This window comes from Elgaria multicarinata, chromosome 8 (genome assembly GCF_023053635.1).
Source record: "Elgaria multicarinata webbii isolate HBS135686 ecotype San Diego chromosome 8, rElgMul1.1.pri, whole genome shotgun sequence".
Taxonomy (NCBI): Eukaryota; Metazoa; Chordata; class Lepidosauria; order Squamata; family Anguidae; genus Elgaria; species Elgaria multicarinata.
Window position 1 is genome coordinate 11,464,733 of NC_086178.1, and position 20,673 is coordinate 11,485,405.

At 48.9% G+C, this 20,673-nt stretch overlaps 1 protein-coding gene across 1 annotated transcript in view; it reads left to right on the top strand.

The window, feature by feature from the left end:
* Window positions 1-20,285, top strand: part of EEF1AKMT4 (EEF1A lysine methyltransferase 4) — a 32,143-nt gene extending 11,858 nt beyond the window's left edge. The window contains exons 3-4 of the mRNA XM_063131854.1: window positions 4,657-4,940; window positions 19,948-20,285. Of these exons, the coding sequence (XP_062987924.1) occupies window positions 4,657-4,940; window positions 19,948-20,235 (572 nt within the window). The 3' untranslated portion in view covers window positions 20,236-20,285. The remainder of the gene's footprint in view (window positions 1-4,656; window positions 4,941-19,947) is intronic.
* The last annotated feature ends 388 nt before the right edge of the window (window positions 20,286-20,673 follow it).

The following is a 20,673-nucleotide window of genomic DNA, read 5'->3' on the forward strand; positions in this document are numbered from 1 at the left end:
TTTCACACTGATGAGTTATAGTACGAATATTATGGAGTCAGGGCAACTTGTCCGCCAACTCTGATTTGTCATCTGCCGTGGAAATGTTATGCAGATTGTTAATTGCACGAGCCTTAAATATCCAAGTTAGCTTTGGCTGGCTGTCTCGGGTATAAAAATACACCTATTTTAGTATTTATCTACAAACTGGGCATCTGTTTAAATATTTTACAAATGTATATCCTGCCTTATGGGCCCAACCAGGATTGTCAAAGCAGCTTAATCTGGTAAGGGAGCCTCGTACTCTTAAAAATATTTTTTTATGAAAACGCACCACTCCTGAAAAATAAAGAAACGTACAGTATTTGATATTGAGGAAACTCTGTTTTTAGAGGACAGTCTTGTCCTGCAGATATTAGCTTTTGTAGATAGAGTTGTTCTGCACTTACGGAATTTGTGCCTGGAAACTTAATGCCTGGCTTTTGGGAGGGGCGGGGGAAGCAAGCGTCTAGTTCTCATGGCTGCGGAAGAGCATGGTTGTCTAACCCCATAGATTTCCATAGACCTAAACCATGCTTGACTAGATGCAGGCAGTATCTGCAGAAGGCATCTGTGTGTCCAGAGGACTCTTACGACATGCTTGGCAAAGTCAGGCCATCTTTCTGGCCTCCTGTCATATCCCCTTGACTAGAGCAACATACCGGCCCTTGCTTGCTCATGCATACAGAATTGGATGTTAAGGTTTGCCGCTGTAGCACATGGCTTGTCTTGTCTTCAGCCAAATGCTCTTCAGCACATCTGCCTTCCTTTTCCTGGCGCATAGATATCCGGAGTTGGCGGGGTGGGGAGGGATTGCCTTGAAGGAAGGCGTAGGTCTAAATGCCCGCTTCTCTGCCTTCAAATGGCATTTAAAGCAAAGTAGGTTTCTAAAGGCCTCCAGATTACTGAACTCCGAATCAAGGGCGTGATTGTGCAAGAATGGCAGCATGTGCTTAGCGAAGGGGCCGAGCTCATTTCCAGCCTGCTGAATTTGGAATGCCTTGATTGTAAAAACTGGATGCTACCAGCTGGGAGCAGCTCTGTCCCTAGAAAGCCTGGCTAGTTATGCAAGCTTGACTAGCTGGCTAACCCAATTGTATTTTCTCTTTTCCCAAGAAATATTGATGTGCCTCCTTTTAGTTGCACAGCGTGGGTTTGTGACTTGAGTTGATCTTTCTCGGGGCTTCTGCAGCGCTGTAAATCCTCCACCCTAATCATAACCAACAAATTAACAGAATCCTGGTTTATGGGTTGGGAAAGTACCGAGCCAAGGGGGGGGGACTCTAAGCCCCATTAATCCTACCTGATGCTTTATCTCTCTGATCTGATTGCTGCTGCTGTAGCTTTTAACCTGGTACTTCCTTAATCTGATATCGGGAGGGAGGCTAGAGTTTCCAGGCAGGTTGGGATTAACCGGGTCTAATCTCCTGAGCCTGTTAAAGGACCCGTCTGCCTAATGTGTGATTAACAGTAGCCGTATCCTTGCTATGCTGGAAAAGATGGTGTTGAGGGGCAAAATAGGGAGTCGAGGAGGCAAGGAGTCAACAGCACCAGTGGGGCGGTCCAGCTGGAATTGGGGATTTTGATGGTTAATCTCCTGCTTGCAGCAGGAATGGCGGGATTCTGGCTCCTGCGTCATAAACGCAGTTTCCAGATAGGGAGCTGCCGTCTCAGTCTGTTGCAAAAGAAACCACAGAGGCTCCTGGCACCTGAAAGACTTAACACATTTTTATTGTGACATGCACTGCTGTAGACTGGGCCAGCCTTCCCCAACCTGGTACCCGCCAGATGTGTTGGACTGTCAACGTTGGCTGGGAATGCCTGAGTTGCAGCCCGATACATCTGGAGGGCACCAGGTTGGGGAAGGCTGACCTAAGCCATTTCGTTGTGTGAGGGTGAGGGGTGTACCCTGTATGTTATGGCCATGATCCACAGAACCTCTTCAGGCACATAGACTTGACCACACCACTGTTTGCATCTCTCCCTTGGGAGAATTGACCATTTATTCCTACTCTCTGCTTTATGTTCTTTAACCAGTTACTAACACATAAAGAGGACCTCTCTTCTTATTCCATGTCTGCTACGTTTGCTCAGGAGTCTTTGGAAAGGGACTTCATCAAAAGCCTTTTGGAAGTCCAAGTAAACAATGTCTACTGGGTCACCCATATCTGCATATGTATTGAAACTCTCAAAAAACTCTCAAAGGTTATTGAGACAGGACTTACCTTTGTGGAAGCCATGTTGATTCTTTTCCAGCATGGCTTGTCCTTCTGTATGCTTACTAATTTGTTCTTCAGTAATGCTTTCCACCAATTTACTCAGAACAGATGTTAAGCTAACTGGCCTGTAATTTCCCAGAACCCCCCTTCCTACCAGCCAGACCCCTTTTTTAAAAAAAAAATGGCATTCCATTGGCCATTCTCCAGTCCTCTGTTACAGAAGCTGATCTTCAGGACATGTTACATATTTTTGTTAGGAAATCAGCAATTTCATGTTTGAATTCTTTATGGATGTTATCTGGACCTGGTCATTTATCGGCTTTCAGTTTGTCAATAAGTTTAAGCTGGAGGCATTATAGTCAAAAAGATATAGAACATAAGATTGCCTAAGACGGAACCTGTCCAATTGCCTGGTTCTAATTAAATCTTAATTGTGAGTGCTCAGAGTGTTATGGACTCTCATGACCACAAGATCAGGTAACCTGTGCATTTTTGAAGGGGCAACCTTGAATTTGTTCACCAATTTCCCGCAATATTTGTTTACTCATAGAGAATACTGTATCTATCAGCAAATTGCACTGTAGCAATTCTGTTTCCTCCAAAGGTTTTCTGGGGGATAAAGCCCAAACTTGATGAAAGGGAAATGGATCGCTGTTGTGATAATTCCTGGTCTTTCTGGAATAATGGGGAAATCTCTGCATCTTTACTCTGTACATATGTTCCATTCTCTTCTTTAGGCTGCGGGAATGGTAGGGGGCTATTATTGAGATTTGTTGTTAACGTTTACACCTTTCGGCATGTTTTCAGTGGAGCATGGTGGCTTTCACATGGCTGTTGACTAGTTCTGGGTTAGGCATTTCCATAGCGAGATATGCTTTCTCTTCGTTACCAAATTGTAGAAATCCCCAGAAAGCGTAAGGATGGGCCAAAATCCTAGGGGCTGGAGCTGATACAAGTGAAGTATCCAGGATGGCCTGTCCTGGGGTGTTGGCATCCTGGTGCATTCCCCCATGTGTGTGCAAGTGCAAGGCGCAGAGATTCCAAGCCCAATGCGAAAGTAATTAAAGTGCCTTTTGCAACCCATTCATTAAGTGCTGCTTCATCTCTAATTAAGCTAATTGTGATCCACGTCACCCACACGCCCCGCTTTTTCTCTCCCCCCCCCAATCCCAATCCGCTTGTGGTTTTCCAGATTCAGTGAGCTAGTGAAGAGGGATGATTCAGAGGGCAGCTGGGCCGAATTCCCTGTTTTCGGAGTTGGGCGGATTAAGTGTGTGGCTGCTAGGCTCAGCTCTAGCGATCGCTGTCCAGGCTCTGAGCATGAATCCTTCTGTAGCCAAAAGGGCAGCACCCGCGCTCAGGGGGGAAGTATTGGCCAGCAGAGAGGAATCCCAGGGCTTGCGAAATACAAGCATACTTAAGTGGGGGGGGGGGGAACCTTAAGCCTGGGTGGGGTGGGGTGGGGTGTTGGGAACAAACTGAGGAAGCCCATGCAAAATGGCATCCGTTTCATTGTCTTTCATTAATTAACTCGAATGTGGAATCTGAGTTGATACAATGCAGAATGTGGACGGTGGCTCAAAGCTTGACTTTTTTGAAACTTCGAAAATCAGATTTTGAAACTAGAATTCTAAGACAATGCATTTTCAGTTTTGCTGGCTATGGTGTAGTGGGGAAAGCCCCAGGTTCGATCCTGGTCATTGTGTCAGTTTTCCATGATGATATCATAGAATCATAGAATAGCAGAGTTGGAAGGGGCCTACAAGGCCATCGAGTCCAACCCCCTGCTCAATGCAGGAATCCACCCTAAAGCATCCCTGACAGATGCTTGTCCAGCTGCCTCTTGAATGCTTCTAGTGTGGGAGAGCCCACAACCTCCCTAGGTAACTGATTCCATTGTCACACTGCTCTAACAGTCAGGAAGTTTTTCCTGATGTCCAGCTGGAATCTGGCTTCCTTTAACTTGAGCCCGTTATTCCGTGTCCTGCACTCTGGGAGGATCGAGAAGAGATCCTGGCCCTCCTCTGTGTGACAACCTTTTAAGTATTTGAAGAGTGCTATCATGTCTCCCCTGATATGATAGGATGTGAATCGGAAAGTTCAGAAACAATGGATAAATATTCAAAATTCTAGTTCATTGATACAAAATTTGAATTTCTCATAACTGTTGTGTTTCCATTGGGTTATTCAGTAGCTTTTTAATGGGTTGGACCTGGATGTTCCAGCCCTGTATGGTAGCTGCCGCACTGTGAGTGTTTGGACTGGGGTCACCCTATGGCTGTCATATAAATGTCCTACTCATAGGTATGGAAAAATTGCAGAGCCCCTGTGCCATCTGATTCTCCAGGTCGCTGCCCCGATAATGTTGCTTTGTGTGATATTCTTAACAATAACTAACCCAAGACCATGAATCTTGCAGGCTGTGGAAACAGTGCTCTGAGTTATGACCTCTTCCAACTCGGATATACGGACATCACTAGCATAGACTACTCAGCAGCATGCATTGCAAGTATGCAAGACCGCTACGCCCACTGCCCAGGCTTGCACTGGGCAGTGATGGATGCCCGGACGTTGGACTTTGTGGATGGAAGCTTTGATGTCGTCCTAGAGAAGGGCACTCTCGATGCCATGATGGTGGAAGAAACAGACCCCTGGAATGTCTCCCATGAAGCCAGGATGCTCCTTGACCAGGTGTTAACAGAGGTGAGCAGCGAGATGGCGCTATTCTTGACCGTTCAGGTGTGTTTGCTTCACAGATCTCAAGCTATTCTTGCATCATGGTTCAAGGCATTAGTTAGATGTCACTGCTGCTTGATATTTCGCCTGCTCTCTGCTACTGTAGAATCACACTTTGTTCTGGAAAATCTATTTATTTATTTTATTTATTTTATTGCGTTGCATTTGTATACCGCCCCATAGCCAAAGCTCTCTGGGCGGTTCACATAAGATAAAAACACTTAAAAACAATATACAAAGATTAAAACCACAAAAACATGCAAAATGCACATACATTTAAAACCACTATAACAACTTTACAAATGATGAGTCATTTAGCATTCTCCAAATGCTAAATGCCTTGGAGAACAGAAAAGTCTTGCCCTGGCGCTGGAAAGATGACAATGTCAGCATCAGGCGGGCCTTGTCAGGGAGATTGTTCCTCAGTTGTGGGGCCACCACAGAGAAGGCCCTCTCTCTTGTTGCCACCCTCCGAGCTTCCCTCAGAGTAGGCACCCAGAGGAGGACCTTAGATGTTGAACGTAGTGTTCAGGTAGGTTTATTTATTTATTTATTTATTTATTGCATTTCTACCGCCCAATAGCCGAAGCTCTCCGGGCGGTTCATGTCAGGAAAGGCGTTCCGTCAGGTATTGTGGTCCCAAGCCATGTAGAGACCATACCTGCCATCACATAGCTCTTTTCCAGAAAAAAACCTATGTTTTTTAATGTTTCTAGTCTAGAGGACCTATTTTATAGGTGTCTTTTCAATACAAATAATATAAATAAGTAGTTCTCGCTGTTACAATAGCAGCTGTAAAAAAACAACAGCACTGCAGTTTCATCAGGTTTGGAGTCAGTGCTGTTCAAGTTTGTCAAGTTGTGGACAGGATTGTGACCAATGTCTGCAAATCCACGTCCCATAGAGATATCTATTCCTTTCTTCTGGACTTCAGTCATTTCCCCCTACTCTATATGCCCCAAATGCCCCCACATGTATGCATCCTCCTTCTGCCATCACATTGTTCTTTTCCAGAAAAAAAAAGCACCCACAAAGGCTATAGTCTACAAAAGCTAAAATACGAGACCCAAAGTGAGCAAGGCAGCAAACTAAGGAAGCCCATGCAAAATAGCATCCATTTTATTGTCTCTCGTTAATTAACTTGAACACGGAATCTGAGTTGATATGAAACAGAATGTGGATGGTGACTCAAAGTTTGGCTCTTCCCCCCCCCCCTTCCCCTCATTCTCCAATATAATCCTTCTAACTACTTCCACAAAAAGCGTTGACATTCTATATGCCCGGAACGTATATTATTGACTTGGAAATCTTGCCTGTTAAATCCTTTACATCAGCCTCCCTCAACCTGGGGCGCTCCAGATGTGTTGTTGTTATTATTATTATTATTATTATTATTATTATTATTATTATTATTTATTTATATAGCACCATCAATGTACATGGTGCTGTACAGAGTAAAACAGTAAATAGCAAGACCCTGCCGCATAGGCTTACAATCTAATAAAATCATAATAAAACAATAAGGAGGGGAAGAGAATGCAAACAGGTACAGGGTAGGGTAAGCAGGCACAGGGTAGGGTAAAACTAACAGTAGAAAGTAACAGTAGAAGTCTGCACAACATCAAGTTTTAAAAGCTTTAGGAAAAAGAAAAGTTTTTAGTTGAGCTTTAAAAGCTGCGGTTGAACTTGTAGTTCTCAAATGTTCTGGAAGAGCGTTCCAGGCGTAAGGGGCAGCAGACGAAAATGGACGAAGCCGAGCAAGGGAAGTAGAGGCCCTTGGGCAGGCGAGAAACATGGCATCAGAGGAGCGAAGAGCACGAGCGGGGCAATAGTGTGAGATGAGAGAGAAGAGATAGGAAGGAGCTAGACCGTGAAAAGCTTTGAAGGTTAACAGGAGAAGTTTATATTGGATTCTGAAGTGAATTGGAAGCCAATGAAGAGATTTCAGAAGCGGAGTAACATGGTCAGAGCGGCGAGCCAAGAAGATGATCTTAGCAGCAGAGTGGTGAACAGAAACCAACGGACTGATGTGAGAAGAAGGAAGGCCAGAGAGAAGAAGGTTGCAGTAGTCCAACCGTGAAATAACCAGTGCATGAACAAGCGTCTTGGCAGAAGAGACAGACAAAAATGATCGAATCCTGGCAATATTATACAGGAAAAATCGACAAGATTTAGCTACTGCCTCAATATGAGGAATAAAGGAGAGCGAGGAGTCGAATATAAAGCCAAGGCTACGAGCTTCCTTGACCGGAGTAAGCGTAACATCATTGACAGTAAGAGAGAATGAGAGATGAGGAGAAGGTTTAGGAGGAAAAACAAGCAATTCAGTCTTTGCCATGTTAAGTTTCAAGCGACGATGGACTACAACTCCCAGAATGCCCCAGCCAGCTGGCTGGGGCATTCTGGGAGATGCAGTCCAACACATCTAGAGCGCCCCAGGTTGGTTGGAAGGAGGGTGGTGGGAGGTGTCTCTAGTTATTTCCTAGCTGAAGAAAGCCACTCTGTATATGCTTCAGGGTCTCTTGTCTTTATTATTTCCCATGTTTTAGGTCTGACACACTAGAGTGAGACCAGCTTTGGGGCTGAGCCCTCCTAAATCCTGGGATGGTTCCTTTATTTATTTATTTATTTATTTGTTACATTTATATACTGCCCCATAGCCGAAGCTCTCTGGGCAGTTTACAAAAGTTAAAAACAGTAAATATTAAAAGGATACAACATTTAAAAACATAAAAACAACAGTATAAAAACAACAGTATCCATTTAACAGTTCTGGGGCTCCGTTAAAAAACAAACTTAGCCTTGTTAAATGATGTTAAATGCCTGGGAGAAGAGAAAAGTCTTGACCTGGCGCCTAAAAGATAACTGTGTCAGCGCCAGGCGAGCCTCATCGGGGAGATCGTTCCACAGTCGGGGGGCCACCAAAGAAAAGGCCCTCTCCCTTGTTGCCATCCTCCGAGCTTCCCTCGGAGTAGGCACTCGGAGGAGGACCTTAGATGTTGAGCGCAGTGTACGGGTAGGTTCATGTCGGGAGAGGCGTTCCATCAGGTATTGTGGTCCTTGGGAGAATCAAAGCAACCTACAATGTATATGAGCCCTCAGCTGAGCCTAACCAGGTTCCCTGCCACCTGTCGGTGTGTGAAATGAGAGTCAGAGTAAGGGGAGCATGACCTGGGCTTCCCCACTCCCTCTCCCCAATTATGGGATTCTCTTATGCCATTCTGGTTTGGAATTTTTCTCCCTCTCCCATAATACTAAAACCCAATGGGGTCATCCCATGGAGCTGATTGGTGGAGATTCAGCACAGATAAAAGGAAGTACTTCTTCACACAGCGCATGGTCAAACTATGGAAATTCACTGCCACAAGATGCGGTGATGGCTGCCAATTTGGATGGCTTTAAAAGGGAGTTGGATAAATATTCCTGGAGGAGAAGGCTTTCAATGGCTATTAGTCTTGATGGTTATGTGCTACCTCAAGTATCAGAGGCAGTAAGCCTGTATACATGAGTTGCTGGGGAACATGGGTGGTAGGGAACTGTTGCACCGTGTCCTGCTTGTGGGTCCCTGGTTGACAGCTGGTTGGCCACTATGTGAACAAAGTGTTGGACTAGATAGACCCTGGGTCTGATCCAGCAGGGCTCTTGTTCTTATCTTCATTCTGTTAGAGGGGGGAATTCTTGTGCAATGCACCCAAAGGTGTCACTTCCAGAATCTAAAAGTTGGAATGCCTTGAAGGGGTGGGGGGGAGTTGAATAGGTGAAGATAGTTCTGGGGGAAGAGGAGATGGGGAGCATTGGAGCCGCCAAAGCTACTCCAGAATTTGCTGTCGGCCCAGGATGACTCCTTGCCTCTCGTTGGCTTTATTCCACCCCCACCACCCACCCCAAGTCACTCTTCAGCATCTCTCACATTAAGGTGCAAAATCTCTGCTCTCTTTCCCCCACCCTCCCTATATGGCACCCCCCCCAACCCACCCCCAAAATGACCCAGTTTGAATGGCCCCTGTTGCCATGGCGATGCCTCTCTGTCATAAAGTGGCTGCTTGCAGATGGCAGTAATTTGGGCAGCGGGCTTGGTTCCTCTGTTTTCCAACGAAGGGTGGCTCAGAGCCGTTTCCGTTGAATTTAGCTTGGGGTGGGGGTGGGTCCATGGGTAAGAATCACACACAGGTTAGGAATCCTCAAACTCCCATCCTGGGGATAAACCTGTAGTCCTTCCCGCTAGGCCTTGGGGGGATTTTGGCTAGGAAGGGGGGACATGCCATGTCTTTTTATAGGTCTTCTTTTCCCTTTCTTCGCTTCCCGCTGCCCCCCCCCCCCCGGTTGTCTGGCTTTCCCACTTTCCTCCCCAGTTCCATCTCATTAGCTTAGTGAGTGTCTCTCTTCTGCCCCCCCCTCCAAGTTCTGACCAGCTCTTTCTCTGTGTTTCCATGGAAACGCTGCTCCGTATTGACTAGGCCCCAGCCTTGCCATTGGGGTAGGCGATGCCTCTGGGCCATTATTAATTGGCATGATGTGTCCAAAGCAGCAGGAACCGTATTGAATTTGGCAGTGTGTGTTTTGTTGGGGGTGGGGGGGTGCTGGGAATTGCTGCTCGTCATCCGTGTTTTGGAGGCAGGATGTCTAATGCTACTCCTCCCTATCTCTCTCTCTCTCTCTCTCTCTCTCCTCCCTGCCTGCCGTTTTTGCATCTCTCTTTCCAAGGAGGAGGTGGGCCGGTAGACCCATAATTGGGGGGGGGGGCAAAGCTTGACTGACATCAGCCCCCACCGGGGTTGGCTTTGCAGGCCTGGGCCAAGCGCCCGCTCTAGCTAGCCACTCCAGGGCAGCCGGGGTCATTTCGCCTTGAGCGGGAGGAGGCTATTCCCCGTTTCCGTTTGATTTCCCACCCTGCCGATCCTCTGCCTGAGTGCTTTTTGCGGGTGATTCCATGGGTCAGCCTCTCTCTCTCCCCCCCCACCCCTCCACTCCGCTGCCTTTGGGGAATTCTGTCATGCGCGGGCCCCATGTGCATCTCTGGCAGAAGCGAGCCAGGGATCAATCCTTCCCTGCAGTGAAAATGTGGGCTTCCCCCCCCCCGCCCCGCCCTGGGTCCCAGGCCCTCTTTACTGAGACCCGGCCGCTCTCTGCCGGCTTGCCGTACCACCATATCGAACGCTGCGCTTCCTCCGTGCATGGGGGGGTGGGTCTGTACGGCGACATCCCCAGTTGACCTCTGCTGTTGAACGGGCGCTGGGCACGAGGATGGGCGTTTTGGGTGTGCTTCCATTTTCCTCGGAGCTGGTCAACCAGGCTGCGGTGACAGCGCTGTTTAAAAGGATTTGGGGGTCTCTGTTCCCATTTGGCTGTCTCAAGAGAGAGGAAGGGCAGGAGGGACAGCTGCATGCAGTCAGGGGGCTGCAGGGTTTGGGGGTACAGGGTTTGGGGGTACAGGAAGAAGAGCTTCTCCACCAACACCCCCCCCCAATACTTCATGGTGCTGTAAGTTACCTTTCCCAGGAGGTCTTTGGGATTTTCCCTTAGTCCTGACACCCTATTACAACCTTCTCCAACCGGGTGCCCTCCAGACGTGGTAGACTACAACTCCCAGCATGCTGGGAGTTGTAGTCCACCACATCTGGAGGGGACCCGGTTGGGGAAGACTGCCGTATCATGTCACTGAGCCAAAGCAGGTGTAATGGAAATAATGGTGCATCCTTCCTGTTCTATTCTGACCCACCACCCTTTCTCAGTTGTCCTCTTTCATCTGCTTGAGATTGTAAAACCCTTGACATGAGGACCTGTCGCACCTGTGTTTTTGTAAAGTCCATGAATGGCTCTACATACATCATGATGGTTGCAAAGTAGACGCTCTGAAGAAAGGTGCCTGTAGAACTCCTGGAAACTGGAATAATGAAGAACGAGGTGGGGGTGGTCATAAGATTTTGAATACCTATATAAAAAGCTCCCAGCAATAGCAAACTTGCACATCAAAGAGAGAGGCTTAGAGCTGCCATCTCCCTGAGATGTCAGCTTGCTACATGCTAGGAACTCTTTTATATGTGTTTTAAAAATACGACACTTCCACCTACAGTGTGAAATTGTGCCGGCCAAAATTCTAGCACCTCATTCTGCTTTTGTTCACACGTGGAGGTGGTAAACCTTTATCTGGGCTATACCATTTCAGAATGCAAGCGGAGGGGCACACGTCATTCAATGCGCTTTTGTAAAAGAAAAGCAATTTGAGCAGAAGGCTAGATTCGTTCTCCCTGACATGCTAGCCTTCTACCTGCAGGGTATTTTAATTTTAATGTGTTATTTTTGTGGGGAGGGAGGGAGCATTCAGTGAGGCAGGGTTCCACCTGCTGTGATTTGAACTGCTACAGCCCAGATGCAGGTTTACCACCTCAGCGACAACTAGGGGCTTTGCTAGACCTACCGGGTGTTCCGTCGTTGAGGAGCGGTGAAAGCGGCTTTTCCCGTTCAGCCGTTACGCCTCATGCTCCACACCTGCCTTCGATTTGTGGCGGAAGTTTGCTCTGGTTGTGCTGCTGCCACCGCGAGCACGGTTGCGCAGCCACACCGGCCTGATTGCCGCGGCTTTTTTTTTCGCTCGGCGCACGGTTTGCGCAAGTCCGAAAGACCACAAACTTGCGCAGCCGTCAGCGATGCCGCCGGCAGAGCCGGCGGCGGCGGCGGCAGTGCCAGTGCCAGCTGAAGTGCTGCTGGTGCTGTTGAGGGTCAACATTGATGCGGTCACTTCCTGATGGGGGTCGTGGCAGGTGTAATATGACCCGAGGTCAATCGTCTGCATGGGCACTCTGTGCCTACATCTCCCATCATGCCTCTGAGGTGTCGGCGCCGATGACTGCCTCTGTGCCCTCTGCCCCATCCCAAGGAGCCAACCCACATCTGACCGTAGCCATGGCAGCAGCCCACAACCAGCTCTGCCCTCTGCCAGCCTGGTACGCCCACTGCGAGGAGTCACCAACTCCCCATGAAGGCGGACTGTGGGATGCCCGGCTTTCCGAAAACTGACCCACGCAGAGGTTGCAGTAGAAAAAACAGGCGCACATGCCCCAGCAGCGCACCAGCCACTTTTCCGGTCCTCCAGTCCTGCGCAAAATGTCACTGTGGAAATAAAAAAAAAAGCCGCTCCGCCGCGCTGACCCAGCTGGTGGGCTGGGCGCAAATGGCGGAGGCGGCTTGACCGAAGCCGCTGGCCACTCCCCTTAGCACGCCTTTTCCTGACCAGTGCGGACCGCAGTGACCTCACATCCTCCCACACGTACTCCGAATTAGCACGGGACGGCAGGAAAAGGCGCACTAGAACTCACTTTTTTAAAGTCGGGAGAAAGAGGCTTCACTGCAGGATAACGACGGATCCTGGTGAACGTCATCTGGAAGCCTCGACACGACTGCGGAAGGTAACGCGCGCTACAGCCTCGTCTAGTAACGCCCTAGGTCTCTCTGTACAATGTGGATTGGTAGACCTAGAGCTAAATGGATCCGCTGCCCTCATGGGGTGTGTGAACCTTGGCTTTGTACAGCAAACCCAAAGTGTCAGAGGAAGCGGATGCATATTCTGGAGCCACTTCTCCTAGGAGCAACGCTCTACGGTCCCCCAGACACTCTGCAGTAGCTGCCAACTGGCAAACTTCCATGCAACTGTCTCTAAGCAACAGCCTTTCCTGTTCTGTTAACTGCAGGCTTCACTGGCAGGGGGAGAGTACCAGGCTGGATCCTGTTCAGTGAGGGTGATGGGTCCGCTCGGGATCTTTCATCTGCTCCTCTCTTCCATTTTTTGCCTTGTGTCTTTGTGTGTGAAAGAAACCTGTTCCGGGGCTGTGGGTGCCATGGGCCTCTTCATTCCTGCGCTTAGACTTGGGTGCATCTTTGAGGGATCCCTTGCCATCTGTTTCTATTGGAATAACGCGCCACGCCCCCGTGCCCCCCCCCCCGAATTTTATTTCACTTCCATTCGTATCTCACTTAATACGAATGGAAGTCACTTAACACTTATCTCACTTAACACCTCTTGCTCTACACAAGTGTCAATGATGTCACCTCCTTGGGTTGTTTCAGAAGGTTGCAGTTTGCTCTCCAATCTTAATCTCCGCCATTCCTTTACATCTTCCTGCCTGGACACTTCCCTTGTAAAGAGAAGAGTTGGTTTTGAGTCCAGCAAGCCAAGAGCCTTTCTCTGACACACGTGGGTTTGTGAAGCCCTCTTTGGCATACAGTGTCTCTGCTTTTGGCTTTCACTGTCTCTTATCCTCACTTGCTCCCAGAGCTCCAGAAGATGAACCTACCAGGAAAGAGCAGCCCAAATGATCACGGGAGCTGGAATAACTCCCCTACGAGGAAAGGCTACAGTGTTTGGAGCTACTTAATTTAGGGGGGAAAGGCACAAAAGGGGGAACATAGAATCATAGAATAGTAGAGGTGGAAGGGGCCTATAAGGCCATCGAGTCCAACCCCCTGCTCAATGCAGGAATCCACCCTAAAGCATCCCTGACAGATGACTGTCCAGCTGCCTCTTGAAGGCCTCTAGTGTGGGAGAGCCCACAACCTCCCTAGATCACTGGTTCCATTGATGTACTGCTCTAACAGTCAGGAAGTTTTTCCTGATGCTCAGCCGGAATCTGGCTTCTTGTAACCTGAGCCCATTAGTCCGTGTCCTGCAGTCTGGGATGATCAAGAAGAGATCCTGGCCCTCCTCTGTGTGACAACCTATTCCACAGAAGGCAAATTCTTTTTCTCTCCCTTCCTGCTCTACCAGCCAATTTATTCCCCCACTTCTCTTTTTCTCTCACACCTTGGATCACCACACAAGCACACACACTCACACAGTCTCTCTGATGAGCATGCTCATAGCCTATGTGTCTATTATGCGTGCATGTATGCATACACACACACACACACCTCCCTTCTTGTTCTCACTGCAAACACATGAAGAACCGCAGTCGCTCTTTTTCAGGGTCCCTCCACAATCCCCCCTAAACCCGTTCTCTCTCCTTGGTGAGTGCCAAGGCTGGTTTCTGGGGGTGCACTCTACCTCTGGAACAGAATCATAGAATAGTAGAGTTGGAAGGGGCCTCTAAGGCCATCGAGTCAAACTCCCTGCTCAATGCAGGAATCCACCTTAAAGCATCCCTAGCAGATGGTTGTCCAGCTGCCTCTTGAGGGCCTCTAGGGTGGGAGAGCCCACAACCTCCCTAGATAACTGGTTCCATTGTCGTACTGCATTGTTGTATAGACAGTATTGGGGTACACACACACACACACACACACACACCTGTGCCGCTTCTGTTGGACTAGATGGATCTTGGTCTGATCCAGCATAGCGGTACTTTTGCTCCTTGGCATCTGTCGAGTCCTGATTTTCAAGGCTGGGGCACCCTTTGCTCGAAATATTCTACAGACGAGGGTCTCAGCCCAGTTCAGATCGCTTAAGCAATCTGAAGTTTCCCACAGTGGAAGTTCACGGCTTTTTTCTCGCTGCCGATGGTGCATATATTCCTACCGCATATAATGTACTGGTTGTTTGTTCCAAACACAATGGCAACTCCCCTCCCTTTATTATTCCCCCCCCCTTTATTATTCCCCCCCCCCTCCGGATGGAGTCAATGCAAAATACTGACTCTGGTCCGGAGAATATGGGTCAGTGCAGGATAAGCAGATGCTAGAGCATGTGGCCTGCTGCAGTTCTGTAGGTGCCCAGGCCAGGCAAAATGTCCCACGAGGGAGAGTGGGCCCCAGAATATGGGGGAGCTCAGGGGCCCTCCTAATCCTTGCAGTCTGGCCCCTGAAATCCTGCATAGGAGTTACTGAAGGAGCGCGTCGAAACACACACACACACACCCCGGCAACACTGAGTGCCTGTCTTCCTCTGTGTCTGCAGAAATCCCCACTCCTCTAAAAGGACTGTTCCAGCCTTCCACTACAGGCTGTTCTGGTTAACTGGTGAGTCATGAACAGATGAAGGGCATTCAATTCCCACCTGTCACAGGAGGCCCCGGGCAGCAGCGTGCGGGGGTGTTTCCGGGCTCTGCTGGGTAGGCTGCTTGTACCGGCAGGAGCTGCTCGGCGGTGTGAGGGGGGGAGGGAAGGGGGGGGGAGAAAGGCGCCAAGCGAGCCCCAATGGCGGAGTTAGCATGCTGAGCACGCCGGCACTGGCCGTAAATGCCTTTGACTTTGGATAAAGCCAAGCAAGGAAATTGATGTTCTTTTCCATCCTATTAGCAGGAGCTTAGTTCCAGCGAGGAGAAAATGATGATTAAAAGGGTCAAGTCCACTCGGCTTCAAACAAGCCGTACCTTGGACACAGTGTCTCTTTAAGATCTTGGCTCGGGAATGTTCTGAGGGGGAGGGGAGAACGGGAGGCAGCCGTGGAAACCGGGTGTGTGTGTGTGTGTGTGTGTGTTGAGTCAGGGTGAAAGCGGGGTGCCTTGCTCCCTTCTATGAGCCTGCCCCGGAAAGCGGAGATGTCTTAATCAAGCCTTTATTACTGAAATATCATAGAATCATAGAATAGCAGAGTTGGAAGGGGCCTACAAGGCCATCGAGTCCAACCCCCTGCTCAATGCAGGAATCCACCCTAAAGCATCCCTGACAGATGGTTGTCCAGCTGCCTCTTGAAGGCCTCTAGTGTGGGAGAGCCCACAACCTCCCTAGGTAACTGATTCCTTTGTCGTACTACTCTAACAGTCAGGAAGTTTTTCCTGATGTCCAGCCGGAATCTGGCTTCCTTTAACTTGAGCCCATTATTCCGTGTCCTGCACTCTGGGATGAGTGAGAAGAGATCCTGGCCCTCCTCTGTGTGACAACCTTTTAAGTATTTGAAGAGTGCTATCATGTCTCTCCTCAACCTTCTCTTCTGCAGGCTAAACATGCCCAGTTCTTTCAGTCTCTCCTCAAAGGGCTTTGTTTCCAGACCCCTGATCATCCTGGTTGCCCTCCTCTGAACATGCTCAGAGGAGGGTCTGGAGCTCATGCAGAAGGTCCCAGGTTCAGGAGCCACTTGAGGCTGAGGTGGGCTCAGTGGCACGGAGGGCCTTCTACCAACTTTGGTTTGTGGCCCAGTTACCCCTCTATCTGGACAGAGATAACCTGGCTTCAGTTGTCGAGGCTCTGGTAACCTCCAAGCTAGATTACTGCAATGCACTCTGCGTGGGGCTGCCTTTGAAGAGGGCTCAGAAGTTGCAGCTTGTGCAAAATGCAGTGGCCAGGTGGATAGCGGGGGGAGCAGGATGTTCGGATATGTAAGACCCACTCTGGCCAGCTTGTGTCGGCTGCCTGTATGCTTCCGAGCCTGATTCAAGATGCTGGTTTTAACCTATACAGCTTTACACGGCTCAGGACCGCTATATCCGCAATTGGGAGAAGGATGCTGAGGTTGGATCTGATATGTGGGTCGCAAAGTCCTGTTTCAGCCCTAGATGGGCCATGAATCTGGTCCCAGGTTTTTAAGCACCCTGGGCAGCCCACCCACCCACCTCTTGATCCGTCTTGCTCACCAATTCCCAAGCCACCTTGCTCCTTGCTTTTAATTTGACAGCTCCATTGCTTTCCACCATTTTGCCAAACCCAGGAGAGGAAGGCCCTGGTATTGGTGTTGCCCAAGAACTGTATAAGGAGTCGTAGCCTTTCTGTTCATTGGAAACCATTGGATTGCTCCTGGATGACTACTGGACAGATTCTTCCCTCACCCTAGAAGCCCCAAAGCAGCCAGAAGAGGCCAAAGTTCAACTGGATTGTAAGGGAAGATACAGTGGGAATAGTGTGGGGTGCATCAAGACAAGTCCCCGCCCTATGGACTTCACAGTCTGAAGTTTGACAGGGAGAAAAGACAGGGTGGAGGGTGGGGATAGACAGGCCAGGGTAACTGTGGGTGGGGGTGAGCTGCTAACCCCCTTGAGCATTTATGTAGTGCTTTTGGGTGGTCACTGCATTGCACATGCAGGAACTCAATCATCCTTATAAAGTAGGCCAGTGTTGTTATCGCCATATTGAAGGGAGTGACTTGCTTCTGGCCACCTAGAGAAATTATGGCAGAGTTGAGGTTTGAACTGGAGATACCCCAGCTGCTAGGCTAAACTGTATTTAGGTTTCATTGCTGCTAGAGGTGAAGAGTAAAGACTGCCTTTTTGGGCAGTCACCTGGGCCAACCTTCTCCCACCTGGGGCCCTCCAGATGTGTTGGGCTACAACTTAAGAACACAAGAAGGGCCCTGCTGGACCAGACCAAAGGTCCATCTAGTCCAGCCGACCAGGAACCCACAAGCACGACATGAGTGCCGCGGCACCCTCCCGCCTATGTTCCCCAGCGACTGGTGCACATAGGCATACTGCCTCGGATACTGGAGGTAGTGCATAGCCATTTGGACTAGTAGCCACCAATAGCCTGCTCCAGAAATGTATCCAACCCCCTTTTAAAGCCATCCAAAGGGGCGGCTGTCACTTCCAACATGGCCAATAGCCATTGCAGCACGTCACACCGGGAGAACACCTGGTTAGGGAGGTCTCAGCGAGGCCTTCCTCTTGTCACATGCGTGTACATGCTTTTGCGCTTACACATAGAATCTGCCTTGAATCTGCTGGTTCATCTGTCCGGCAAGGTGATGTTTGCCCTGTCCTGGACGGGGTTGCGCTCTCCCTAAAGGATCAGGTCCGTAGTTTGGGGGTGCTCTTGGATCCAGAACTGTCACTTCAGGCACAGGTGAACTCATGGCAATGAGCACCTTTTATCAGCTTAGGTTGATATACCAACTACGCCCTTATCTGGACAGAGATAGCCTAGCTACAGTGATCCATGCTCTGATAACCTCTCGTTTGGATTACTGCAATGCGTTATACGTGGGGCTGCCTTTGAAAACGGTCCGGAAGCTTCAGCTGGTACAAAACAGGGCAGCCCGTTTACTAACAGGGACTGGCCGGCGAGATCACATTACACCAGTCCTTTTACAACTTCATTGGCTGCCAGTCCAGGTCTGGGCCCGATTCGAAGTGCTGGTATTGACATTTAAAGCCTTAAACAGTTTGGGGCCAGGTTATTTGAAGGAACGCCTCCTCCCATATGTACCTGCCCAGACCTTAAGATCATCTACAGGAGCCCTTCTCCGTGAGCCCCTGCCAAAGGAAGTGAGGCAGGTGGCTACTAGGAGGAGGGCCTTCTCTGCTGTGGCACCCCGGCTGTGGAATGAGCTCCCCAGAGAGGTCCGCCTGGCGCCTACACTGTACTCCTTTCGTCGCCAGCTGAAGACCTTTTTATTCTCTCAGCATTTTAACACTTAATTTTAACTTAAATCTAAATTTTACTGTTCTAACTCTGTATTTTAATCTGATATCAATTTTTGCTGCGTGGTTTTATCCTGGTTGTGCTTTTTTATACTGTATTTTGTATTTGTGTTTTTAACCTGTTGGTTGTTTTATGATGGTTTTAATTTTCGTGAACCGCCCAGAGAGCTTCGGCTATTGGGCGGTATAAAAATGTAATAAATAAATAAAATAAATAAATAAATTGTACCAACTCAAGCCAGTGGTCTCTCTAGCTCAGCATCATCTACAGAGGTGGGTGTGGATCCTATGGTCTTCCAGATGTTGGACAGAAACTCCCATCCCACCTGACTATTGGCCCTGCTGTCTGGGGCTGAATTGGGAGTCCAACCAACATCTGGAGGCCCACCCGTTCTCAACTCCTGGCCTGCACTAACTGGCAGAGGCTATTCAGGGTTTCATATTATAGAAAGGAGCAAAATTATGCACTCAGAATTGGAAGTATAAACCTTTTATTTCAAACATGTCCATGTAGTAAGTAGTGTATGTGGACCCAAAAACTCATACATCCTACATCAGGAACACAACAGTACTAAAAGGACAGACAATATCGAACCAAAGGGCATGGTGACACACCGTACACGTTGTGTCTCAATGTAGCCAGTATATAACGGGAACATGTTCCTAGAATCAATACGTAATGTGTGCACACCCATATGGTTAAACTCAGATGTGCAACAATGAGGGAAGCCATCCCCTGAGTTGGTATTGCTTCCCAGGACCTACCTCTTACCTGTGGCAAGTTCAGCTCCACTCCTTTAGTGACCTTGGAGGAATTGCATCTGATGACTCTGGTCCACGAAAACTTGCGGTACAATAAATTGGTTGGTCTTCAAGGTCATAGAATAGCAGAGTTGGAAGGGGCCTACAAGGCCATCGAGTCCATCCCCTTGCTCAATGCAGGGATCCACCCTAAAGCATCCCTGACAGATGGCTGTCTAGCTGCCTCTTGAATGCCTCTAGTGTGGGACAGCCCATGACCTCCCTAGGAAATTGGTTCCATTGTCGTACTGCTCTAACAGTTAGGAAGTTCTTCCTGATGTCCGACAGACTCACTTTTTGTTCTTGGGGGAGGGGGGGATTGGTGTCTTTCAGCTACGGCTACTCGTCTGAAAAATCGAAGTACTGGTATTACCAGGACAAATGGGAGAGGGACTATTGAATGATACACACCAAATGAGATGTACAAATAATAGCAGGGAGCAACTTTGGGGGAGGGGAACATTTTCAGGGCCTTTTGCCACTTGGGTCTTTCCCAATATTGCAAACACACAGAGTGCCTCACTGTCTGAGCCAAAGTTAGGTGCTTTGAGCTCCCTATATGTTTAAGCGATTTCTTTGTCGCCGTGAAGGCTAGAAACTTGGAACTGTTCTGCCAAAACCAAGTGGGAGCCGTGTGCGTCAGTGACTGGCGTCCATATTTTTATTTATTTAATTGCATTTCTATGCTGCCCCATAGCTGAGGGTGGTATAGAAATGTAATCTTTACAAAGATTAAAAACATTAAAATACAGCGTTCAAAGTTTTAAGAACCATTTACATAAACCGCGCAAACAATGTTACACCAAGGCAACATAAGACCTGGGTGTGGGAGAAGTAGGGGTGGTCCTAGCCTAGCAAAGAGCCCTCTGTAACTTTGCCCTTCTTTTCCCTCCCAGGTCAGCAGAGTCTTACGGGCAGGTGGGCGGTTCATCTCCATCACTTTCGCCCAGCCGCACTTCCGCAAGCGCCATTATGCCCAGCCTGCCTACGGTTGGTCCATCCGACACGTCCCGTACGGACACAGCTTCCACTACTTCCTCTATGTCATGACGAAGGGCGAGGAGCCGTCCCCTGCAGACCTGGCCCTGGGGCGGAGCCTCCACCGGCGTCCCGCCACTCCTCCACCCACATGCTACCTCCAGGACTCGGACAGCGAGGATTACCTTTCCGCCATTGAACTGTGATACCCGGGGGGGAAATGAGCGTGGGGCAAAGCCATCCATCCACGTGGCAATCTACCTGCTGTTCAGCTGCCAGTGACACAATTTCTCCAGGTCACTTTGGGTGATCCCTGCATCTTTAATAATGCTTTTTTAAAAACGAAAATCTCTGCAGTTGGCAACAGGAGCCAATTCCCCGTGGAACTGGATGGGAACGTTTTCTGCCGCCAACTCTGTTGCAGGAAAAGAACTTTTCTCTCTCCTCCAAATATTCTCTTCTGCTTGCACCTAAGGGCTGTGAACCAGTTCGTGGAAAGGTGTGTGTGTGTGTGTGTGTGTGTGGAATGTTAGAATCTCTCAGATTTTTTTTTAAAAAAATCTCAATACTGTGACATGATTTCCCCCCTCATTTGTAATGAGGGTGGTGCTTTGAAATATGGCTCAATTTATCAGCAGGCCTCG